At 33.6% G+C, this 11,920-nt stretch overlaps 1 protein-coding gene across 1 annotated transcript; it reads right to left on the reverse strand.

Moving 5' to 3' along the window:
* Positions 1-9,072: 9,072 nt before the first annotated feature.
* LOC105134142 (lysosomal Pro-X carboxypeptidase-like) lies at positions 9,073-11,871 on the reverse strand. The gene is made up of 9 exons (XM_011038441.1): positions 11,437-11,871; positions 10,969-11,155; positions 10,750-10,883; positions 10,549-10,661; positions 10,222-10,465; positions 9,613-9,765; positions 9,438-9,517; positions 9,296-9,345; positions 9,073-9,221 (listed from the first exon to the last, which is right to left on the reverse strand). The coding sequence occupies exons 1-9, from the start codon at positions 11,869-11,871 to the stop codon at positions 9,073-9,075; spliced, it is 1,545 nt and encodes a 514-aa protein (XP_011036743.1).
* Between the last annotated feature and the right edge of the window lie 49 nt (positions 11,872-11,920).

Raw genomic sequence — 11,920 nt, forward strand, 5'->3', positions numbered from 1 at the left:
ATTATTATAGTATTGGTTTTGTACTGCTTTCTTTTTCTCTACCTGAATTTTGCTTCTTTTAAAATCTTAACTAATAAAAATAGTTATGTTTTTTTAGGAGATTTCTTATTAAAAATTTATTTTGTATTAACATATTTAAATTATTTAAAAATAAAAAAAATATAAATTTAATATTTTTTTTGTAATAAAAACAGTTGAGAAATATTTTAAAAAACAAATTAGAACACAGAAATAAACACTTCATCAGTTTATAATTATGATAGCATTAAAATATTTTTAAAAATATATTAAACTAATTTTTTTATTTTTTAAAATTTATTTTTAACATTAACACATCACAATTTAAAAATATAAAATAAATTAACTTAAAATAAAAATATTTTCAAATCACAAAAACAAATAAATTTTTTATTCTAAACATAAAATAAGTTTATTTTAATTACTGGCTTATTTGTAGTAAATTTTGAATTAATTCGATGAACTTTAAGTTTATAACTAATTTTTTTTACTTGGTTTAGTTTATTGGCTTATTTGTAATGCAATTTTGGATTAATTCGGTGAACTTTTAGTTTATAATTAATTTTTTTTACTTGTTTGATTCAATTTGATTTTTTAATTTTAAAATTTTAAAATCTGAACTGAATTTAAGAAAAATAACCAAAATTATCTAAAAAAATCATTTAACTCAGTTAATTTTGAGCTGATTTTGATAAAAGTTTCAGATGACTTAATTAATTTATTCATCTCAGTCCAGAATTACTTTTGTCGTATCTATCCTGTGCATGTAGAAAATAAAATTTTAGTTACTATCGCGTACAAAGATAACCAAATGTAAATATGCAATTTCTTTAAAAATTAATAATGATAAATATAAAAAATAAAACTGCAAACTAAATGAATTTCTATTCAGAAATAAATTATATAGGAAATAAATAATAATATTAATATATACAATCACAATTACATTCCTAAAGAAGTTAGTGTCAAAAATAGCAATTTTGCTTGAGTTTTTGTGTGTTTTATAAATATATTTGGCATAAAAAAATATTAAATTAATTTTTTAATAATATTAATATATTAATATTAAAAATTAAAAAAATATTTTTTAAAATATCATAAATATATTTAAATTGATTGATTGTATATCCAACAAACCATATTCTGTGGGTTTGGTTTTCATTGCGGTTTGGTAAAAAAGTGTGTGGGCAGCAATACTTTATGCATGATAGTAAATATTATATCTTTTATATTTAAAAATTCAGAAAAAATATATTTGAACTTAATCAGGTTTAAACCGGATGTAATTGGACAATTAAATTTTTGACCAACCAATTATATTAATTAGACGTGACTGAATTAATATAAAAATCAATTTAAATTAAAAAAATAAAAATCAAGCTGTAAATTATAAAATCACCATGTTAATTGTAAGCTTAATAACCGGTTAGAAGGATTTAATTGTCCAAAAAAATTATATTTTTTTTACATACTTTATTACGATGATGTGTACGGGAGTGGGGGGGTGTGAGGGACAGGTGGATCGCTGAGAGGGATGTGACCTTTTTAAGGGAAAGCTTTTTATGCCGTTAAAGCACGCCACCTTTTCATTTCCAATTTCACCCTTGTTGATTCTTCAAATTCTCATTCCTTGCCCTTTTGTTGTTTTCCTCTCTGTCACCTAGCTTTTTGTCTTTTGACTTTCTTTTAACGTGGGGGAATTTTACTGCTTGGACCGGCAAAAACAAAAAATGGTCCGATCCCCTCTGGCCCACTATTTTTGTTCCCTTCTCTTGCTCTACAGAAATCTTGCCTCCCAATTCCGCCATGGAACTGTAGCTCCAACCTCTGTGCGCTATTGATTTGTTCTCTCTTGAAGCATTCATGATCTAACATTCTCACATGGTTCCTCCCCCCATGGGGCAACGTTTGGCTCCCCTTCCTCGTTGCACGATGCTCAGGTTGTGTGTTGTTACTATCCCGGGATGAGACAGAAAAAATAAATACATGTTTGGTCAAAATAAAATAAAAATTATTTTTTTATCGATCTAAAACTATCATAATGAACGTCTAACTCTATTGTTTTGATTCATATCCCTTGATTTTTATTTTTTAAATTACAACTTCAATTTGTGAAGTGTTTTAATTTTATTTTTTCTGCTTTTTTTATCAATTTTTTCTCATTAAGAAAACAAACAAGTTACGTGAATTTCAACTAAAATATGAAGAGAAAATCATCGAAATATTGACATATCATAAGAAAAATAAGCAGCTTGCATGTGCTATACAAAGGCTTCTATGATCTCATTTATGGAGCTAGAAAATGAGCATTTTTTGAGCCCCAAGATAAATAATGGTCGGTGGGTGGTCTAGCGCAGGTCATTGGGGTTACTTCAAGGCCATCTCTAAGAACATGGGCAGGAGGGTCAAGAAAAGGAGATGATGGTGTGCTTGATAAGGATTAGTTCCCTACCAAATTGATTGCCCTTCGAATCTGATTTCTAAGCAGGTAAAACCAGCCGTGTGAAAGAAGGGAAAACGGCTCTAACCATTAGTTCTCGAAAGACAAGATCAGGCAGCCTACACCCTTGTTAAGCCATCGCTAGCCCTTCACATTAACTAAGTTTGAAGGAATTTAGAACAAGAAAACCAAAACCTGGTTCGAGGGATCGAGTCACCGGGTAAGGATCTGAGTCACTGGTTAGGTAGGTCACGGGTTGAAACTCGATGAAGATTATGTCTTGAATCATGTGTTTTTCAAATCAAATCGATGGGGAAGATTTTTCTTTTCAAGTTCCATGATGATATGCAAATTGCAGCTAATTGGAAGAGGGAGATCTAAAGCATGATGGCTCGTTTGGTTTAGAATGCTTCAATAATTTCCTAGCATAATTAGAAAGAAGATGGGATAGCAAGGTGGGGCAATGAATTTAGTATTATTTTATCTATAAACAATCATTCTTGTTCAAATCTTTCAAAATGATTCTTCAATTAATTACATGATGATCGTAAAATTTAAGAAAAAACTTCAACCTTGTCTCAATCCTTTGGCCCCAGTTCTTAATTCCATCACACATCTTCATATAATAAAACACTACCCATTCTAAGAAATATATAGATGCAAAATATCAATCATGAACATTGTCAAAGGATCCAAAACACTATAACCAGGTGATTAAATTTTTTTCTAATTTCTTTTTGAAATTGAAAACTAGAACTTATTTCTTCTAGGTTTGATTTAAAATTATTATTTTTTTAAAAAATATTTAACCATTACTCCCGTGTAAGTGCAAGGGAAGAAGAAGAGAAATAAAAAGATTTATAAAATTTAAAATTATGTGGTTTACGTATTACATGTACCATAAAATAGTTATGTATATAATATATACGCGACCAGTTTTGTGTATGTAATATATACTTGTCTTAATAAATTGTATATTTATTACATACATAACTTATTTTGTTTTATTAATTTAGAAAATATTTATTGTTTATTTATAAATATAGTTGTGGTTATTTTTCAAAATGTTTTGTATTAAAAAATGATTCAAAATAATTATTTTTTAAAAATTATTTTTAATATCAGCATATCAAAATAATCTGAAAATATTAAAAAATGTTTAAATATTTTTAAAATACAAAAATAAACGAGAAGAAAACCTCATTCTACAAGTAACCAAAGTTAACATCTCTATGAGCATAAATCAACTATGCTTTTTCCGAAACAATAATGGAATTGCAAGGTGTTGATATCCTTCTCTCCTCTTGAGTTCCTTTGGGTGAAGAAATGTCCTCTCCTTTGGCAGCCTTTTCTTCTCTTTTTTTTATGCTGTAAGGTTGCCATGCTCATGCAATATGCTCATCTGATCTTTACATCTTTGTCCCTAGGGTTCGCATATCCCTACACATCCCCTGCTGGATTTAGCATCTTGTGTGGGTGTTGTGTCATATTATGCCCCATGTGTGATGGTTTTCTCAGTGGGTATCCTTTGGCAGATTTCTTGTACCAGTCTCCTGAGCCAAGCTGAGGACCACAACCAAATCAAGAATATCCAGTTCCCAATATCAACGAACGTGTTTCTCCTCGGAGACAAGGATTCATGTAAGAATCGTCCTCCTCCTCCACGCAAACAATCGAATACCCTCTCATGTAATTTTGACGATGATGGCCATGAAAAAAAAGTCTTGGATCACTGGTTTTTTCGGTTAGTTTTCACTCTTGGTAATTATTTTTTATTAAAACCATGTTGATTTGGTCTTTTTTTTGTTAAAAAAAGAATTTCTTAATATTAATCTAGTTATATTAGAATTGAGTTTGTTCGAGGCAATCAAAATGATAAAAATTCAATCTAGATTAATCAAATTTAATCAGATTAATATCTTTTCGTTTCAATTTATAACCCGTGTAGAATTGGGATTCAAATCGAGAATTTTTCAAGTCAATTTACAGATAGAGAAATCTAGATTTATTTATTATTAATTTAACAAGTAAAATTGAGTTGATGTAGCCTCACTTGGTCCAAGATACATGTGAGGGGGGAAGGAGTAAGAACAGCAGGGACCCTATTGAGTTGAATAAAACTGTATCCAGGCCTCTAAAATTAATTGCTTGAATGGTGAATTTGGACCAATGCCCCTTTCAGACCACCACCAAGGAGGTCCTAATCCTTTACAGCTGCCTCATAATTGTGTGCTTCAACAACCCTCTGTACCTTTTACCAAAGTATATATATTAATATTGCGAGGAGGAAAGAGCTTCAGGCGAGGACTTCTGTTTCATTTCCTTTACTCCACAAGTTTCCTTTCCAAATGATAGTTACGTTAATCATCATCACATTTACTATTTCTGAATCATCTGCCCAGCTAGCAGCCTGGTAGTCCCCAGCCCAGAGACAAGGACACAGATGCAGGTTTTAGGAGGAGGTCTTCCACAATGGTGGTTGTTGCTCGTTTATTTCCATGTCAAAACTTGGGATTTTCACCCCCCCCACCCCCTCTTTGATCTGAAGAGGGTCGAATCCATGGTTAGAACCCGTTTGTCTAAGTTACTGTTCCTGTGTTTTTGAGTTGAAAAACATGCTTTTCGATCCAAAAAGCAGAGGAGATCTTTTACTATTAGCGATTACAATTTAAAATATTAACAAGATTGTCAGGATTGCATAGAAGTTTTAGTGAACTTGTAGCGGTTTTTGGCTGTGAAACACACAACAGTGAGTAATTATCATGTTCTAGAATCGTGATAATTGTTAAAAAACACTGGCAAGGAAAAATTGATTTCACAACATGTCGTGATTTGAATCTAATTCCTTTTCAAATTATATTATTCCATGGATATTTTTAATTTATCGTGCCATTAAAAAAAAAATTAAACAAGATGACCAAGAGCTCGGATAAACAGAGTATACAGTCATGTTCTATAAAATATTTTTAAATAATTTAGAACTTTTGAAAAAAAAGAAGAAATAAATATTCATATATTTTTATGAGATTAAATTTTATTTCTTAATGTACAACTCTCTTATTAAAATTTTCGACATATTTATACTACTTGTCGCATTTTCACACACACACATATAAATTTAGTAATTTATAATATGATATACGTGGTTAATATTTATTCAAAATATCCTTGCTATTTTAAAACAGTCCATTTTAACAAAAAAAAAGAGAAAAAAGGTATTTGAAAAAAAGATTTAGATATTTTAGCGAATGGTTTATATGATTTCATGATATTTTAGCGAAGTTATTATAATACAATTAAATCTCTATAAATTAATATCTCGAGGACCATAGAAAAATATTAATTAATCAAGATGTTATTTGAACTTCAATATCAAATCGAGAAATTACACTGTGTAGACTATTGACAATCATGCTTCAATCTCTCTCTCTCTCTCTGTTTTTTTTTTTTTTTTTTTTTCTGTTGATTAACTTGATTAAATGAGTGAATTAGCTAGCTGTGGACAGCTTCTAACAACCATATCTTAGAAGGGTAACTCTATATTCCTTGACAAAAAGCAAGTCCGAGGCTAAATGATCCCCATGTGTGACTCCAAGGAAGGAATTATTTGAGGCGTGGGCATAAACCATCATAAAATAAATGATGATGGGAATGATGGAGGACCCAGAGCGATAATGGCCATGGTGTGGACGGGCTTTACCTCGGCAAAAAGGGCAAAGTGGGGGACCATGCGGCTCCCTTTATGCCCAACCTCCCTTCATGCTCTTCGAATAACTTCACATCTCGAGCGATGGCTTTTCTCCGAGGGTCATGACTTGTAGATTCTCTCCAGGTTTTATGCTCTTAAAGCTCGACATGATTGTACGATTTACTCGCCTTAGTCAATCCTTGCCCCCCCTCCTCTCCTCCCTGTAGGGCGATACAGTGCCACCCACACCTGCATACCTTCGGATAAATCAAGAATTCGAACGCCCATCTCGGCAAGGTCAAGACTTTCGTCTCCTCGAGTCTTGTCTGTTTCCCCCCTTTTTCTTCCTTCTTTGATTTACAGGAGAAGTAGTTGACTATACTACGAGGAATTACGTTGCGTTTGGTTACTGTTCGAGACAGAAACATAAAATAAATCGGTGAAGAACTGAGAAGATATGTAATCAAATGCTCCTTTATGAAGATATAGCTATTTCAAGAGGAGATTCTTCTTGTTCTGGAAATTAGAATATTGCTAGGAGAAAATATCAGTTATTGGTCTCGTGGGAACTACTGGTGAATAAAACCCCACGAAGAAGATCTTTAAAAGGTAATTATTGGAAGATATTTTTTTGGTAAGATCATCATTCCTTAATCCAAGTACTTATGAGTGGAATCTCAAATCAAATAATATAGCACTACTTTAGACAAATTCAACCGTTAATTAATTAATATGATCTACATCAGTTTTATTCCTCTCGATAACATTGGCAGGCATTCATCCACGAAGCCACCGAATAGAGCTTGAGTTTTAACTCGCCTGAGTTCTATTATTTTTTTCAAAAGAATCTTGTTTTATTTCAAAAAATATCAAAGTTTGATAGATTTAATCAAGTGAGAAACCAACTTATTAGTTTACTCAAGTTCAACGAGATAAATATTCAAAATAATTGAAAGCAAAACTTAACTTATATCAATGGTAAAATGTTGTTTTTTAAAATAATTTACATCACCGAGTCACCAAGTCAAACTAATTGGCTGGTATTAATAATTAAGGGGAGGCAAGCCGGTCGATGAGGATATAAATCCGTGGCCAAGATGGGTTCAGTGAGGCTATTGGACTGGACTTGGTGTTTTTCTGGGCTCAAGTTTATCATATGCGCCCAGTGTGCCTCCAATATGCTTTAATGTTTTTGGCTGTTGCTACAGGGTGCTTGGCTGTAAAATCTTTGAAGAAATGGAAAAATCGACACTCACACGACCACCAAAGCTCCTAACAATACGAGAACTGTTTATGGATAAATGAGTCCGACACGTTAGAGTGTTTGTGTAACTAATACTAGAATGAGAACAACTGGGCAGCTAGTAGTCACCGCAAACGCCCTCCCACCACCCATGTAACATCGTCATCCTCCCCTCTACATTACTAAATTTGTCGTAGCATAGCTGGGGATGCCCGTTTTCTGTGGAGATGGTCCAAGATCTTGGTTTTTGATGAGATAAAACTGCGTCAATGTGATAGACTGTTTGGTTTGCTCCTGTGGCTCAAACTGTGTTTCACATGAAAAAAAACAAACACAAAAAATGCTGCTTTTTCATGCACACCGCAATTTGCACTCTGTAGCCAAAAAGGAAAAGAAGAATGATAGCATATAACCCTAATCCTGCATTTTAGTGTTTGCAGGAAGTGGCAGTGAGAACTGAGAGGAACAACAGAAAACCTTTGAAAATAAAAGGATGGCATGCTCTCTCTTTGAACCCGAATTCATATTTTTTGCATGTTATATTTTTATTTGAATTTGCAGTTAGTGAGACATCATCTTATCAGTCTTTGCGTTAATCGAGATTAAATTCACCACTCATGGATTAGGTTAGCAATGGATCACGTTCAGGGTTCGCTTGGTAGTATAACGAGGTGCAGGTGACATTGCGTTCTGCTCCTATCATAATTATAGAAGTGTTTAGTTAATTAATACATACTTAATCTTGCAAGAATCTCATCAAAAACTCTTTTTTGAAATTTTAGTTACAAAAAAAAAACTATAATTAATTTATAGATATTTTTAAACACAACCGTAAAAATATTTAGCATTTGGGCAGGAAGGAGCAATTTGCTATTGTCTTGTGCCTAGACAGACAACGTTGATAATATTTAATCTTGTTCTTTTAGTCACTGTTAAGGTCAATCTGTGAACAGTGTTCTTGCTGAAGCACATGCCACTTTATTTTGTAATGTATAACTTTCAGATCAGCCCAGTTCTTGTTGCATTCATTTCTGGTTTATGATAACTTTGATCAAGATTAACAAAATAATAGCTTAATCCATTCCTAATCTCTTGCTCAAACTTAAAAAGCACTCGCTATCTTCTTTTAGCATAATGAGCTTCAGAAATTAATCCTACTGTTAACATTTTGTCTGAATTCATCAGTTCTATGGTGGACGGTGCGGCAGCCAGCATATATTTAAACATGATGACAAACTAAGCAAGAAATCATTACCAAATGGCAGGAACTCACTGTCTGAATTCATCAGTTTTTCTGCTTGCTTGTTTATTTTACTGTGGATACAGGCAGATGTTTTGAAAGTGAATAATTTGATCTCTAGGAAGATGCAGACTTCTACTCAGATTATTATCTTCCTCATGGACAGTGCAGAAAATCATGGCTGCATTGAGAATTCCTCTGAGTGGTCAGTTCGGGTTTGCTGGACCAGTCTTAAGCGGTCCCTTTCATGTATATTGCTATGACAGAACTCTTCCTGCTTAGTTGAGTTATTTAAGTTTTACATGCTGTGGGAAAAACTGATATGCAGAAGAAACTGGAGAGTTGATCAACGGAGGTAGTTCTTATTTATATTATGGCCTTGAGATCTTTGGTTTACCCTGATTTGCTAGTACCAAGCACCACACATTCTGAAAACTACTGAGCTAGTGATGTTTTCCTTTTTCGCAAGCATCCAAATCCGAGAAGTAATTTCTAATCCATTTTCGAATGATCCGGACTTCCTCCTTTCTTTGTGCTACCAACCATTGCGGATCGCTTTTTGTTGTTGCAAGCACATCCAAGCAATGAGAACCTGTCGTGGTGAGTATATGTTATGTAAGTCTTCTCCTCATTACGACAATAATCAAGTTCATCATCAAAACATACCCTTCACAGTTGTGATAGCAACAACACTTTCTGATATGTTCTGCAACACCCTGTGATGTGAAACAGCACCGTGTTAAACAATGTATTGAACATAAGCTTCTGATTATTAGCAGGAGATATCAGATGTGTTGTTATTAGTTACCCGCCGCTGCTGTAAGGATCTCTTAGTCCATTGGAAAAAATGATGTTACTACCGAACCGTTTGAGAATCAGCTTTATATCCTGCAGGTTTCCATTGAAATCAACAGACTAGGTTTATGCAATACTAAATGATCCCGGGAAAGGAAAGGGGGAAGGAGAGTGGCAGCACGGCATGCATGGCCTCCAAAATAAGTAGTAACCCAATGTGGTCTAGGAGGGACTCCGTATTCGTCCTTGCAGTCGTTGATATAAACATTTAGATCAAATGGATATGGTTGAAACATGGAATCATTGCTGATGCCGAAAGGTATCACCATGTCAGCACACGTCTAACCACAAGAATGCAAAGTTAGTTCATCTTTGTAAAAATATAGGATTGACATCATCTTTTTTAGCTCTAAATAAAGATAAGAAAACATAGTTTTACAATGATTTAATTAATTGTCAAATAACCATCTCCATCAAAAAATGTAAACTATTATGTGAGGTCAAAAAGTTTAAATTATTACGTGAATTTTTTTTTTTAGTTTGAAATTCCTACAAGTTTATATTATCTTGTGTTTAATTTTTATTAAGTAGAATAAAAGTTTGGAAGATTCAAATTCATAATTGCTTGATTTTATGCTTAATTTTTATTAAATAAAATGAAAATAATGAGATTTAAATTCATTACTGTTTGTTCATCAAAACTTTGATATTATATTAAAAATTCATTTTAATTAAAAAATTTAAATTATTAAATGAGTTTTCAATATATAATTTAATTATTCTGTAACATTTATTACCTGCCAGCTCCAACCCACATCGGTTTCGGTTTCTTTGGTGGGTTTGTTAACATAACATGGGAGTTCTCCTCGATAAGCAACCATGCCGGCAAATATTCTACCTAGAATGTCATTTCCAAAGGAAGGTTCATCAATGCTTCTACAGATCACGGTTACTGGATAGGATGGAGGCGCATCATATTGAGCAGCAGCCATATATATGCCGGCCAAGTAGTCTTTGAGCTCAGAAGAATTGTTCAAGGGCCTGAACGAGGAGTAAAAATTAGGCAGGACCATCAATTTTCAAGTCTAAGAATCAAAACCTGATAGCAAAAGCCAAAGCATTACTTGCAAGTCTTGAATTTCTTGCTCAGGATTGAAAGACCATCAGGTTTGGAAGCAATTTTGTCAATCACTGTCCATGACTTTTTTATAGTATCATGGCAACTCTGACTGTCTTCCTGCAAGCATAAATCAAACCTGTATTGACTACAACATTGAGCTTTGAACCAAAACAAAATCAACAAAACATCAGAATTTGTTCTTTACTCTGAAATCTTTGGTGACAATAGAAACATAAGCATGCGCTGGTGTTATATCAGTGAAGTATAGGATTGGAGCTGAAGAGGCCAGAGCTCCGAGAGCAATATGTGGATATTTCAGCCGGAACCACGAAGCAAGCACTACAAGAACAGGTTGGAATCAAAAGAAGAAATTTAAAGCAAATCAACAAAGGGTCGAAAACAAATTTGTAATCAAATAGCCTACTTCCACCATATGATGCTCCAACGACAATCACAGGAGAGCGTTGAGCATGGAATTTCTCCTTTACGTGGATGATAATCTCTGCGTAGTCTGCTAAAGCTTGAGCTGAGTTGAAATATCCAAGTGTACTAGCATTTTTGAAAGCTTCATTCCTTGATCCAAATGGGATTGATTTCCCATAGTATCGGTGCTGACAAGAATAAAACCAATGAGATGTAAAGAAAGCTGTTCAGGATTATTGTCTAGAATTCTGTAAGAGGAATTATTCTAAATGGAAGAACCAGAATCCTTGTCTTTGAATTTCCAAGGTATTCCTTATCTCAGCATGGATATTTCTTTGGATGAAATCGAAAAGGCGGTCATGATCTCGAGTCACGAGAGACGACCTGAGAATACCACCACCTGACCATGAAAACAAAGAAGGAAAGCATTTTATACAGACGAGCAACATTCTCACACACAGTTAATTACCTCGATGTAAACTTGAAGAGCCTTAAAACGATGGGCATTTTCTGCGAGGATCCCAATATCACCGAAGTCATATTCTAACGGTGCTTCTTCCCCAAAGTAAACAAAGATCGGTGCATTGGAAATAGCACCACCCCAATACTTTGAGTTGATGACATATCTTTGTTGAAACATGTCAAAGCTGTCAGGCCTGTAATTGAAGTGATCAAGTGTTTGATTGTAATAAAATGTCTGCAAGTTGTGATAAATACTTGATGCAGCAAAACTTGCAGAATTCCTTGAAATTCTTCCCAGTGGTCTCACCCTTGGATTGTTCATTCCTCCAAGTCGAGCCAACCGTGGAACGCGCAACCCTTTTGCAGTCACAGAAGTAGAGTGCATAACTGGAATGAGCATTAGTATTGGAAGCCATTGAAGCGCAACCATTCGAGACTTCATGGCAATATATCTAGTAGAAAATCTCCTCCGTTTCAATATTGTTTGAAAT

This window comes from Populus euphratica, unplaced genomic scaffold, assembly GCF_000495115.2.
Source record: "Populus euphratica unplaced genomic scaffold, PopEup_1.0 scaffold40.1, whole genome shotgun sequence".
NCBI classification, from domain to species: domain Eukaryota; kingdom Viridiplantae; phylum Streptophyta; class Magnoliopsida; order Malpighiales; family Salicaceae; genus Populus; species Populus euphratica.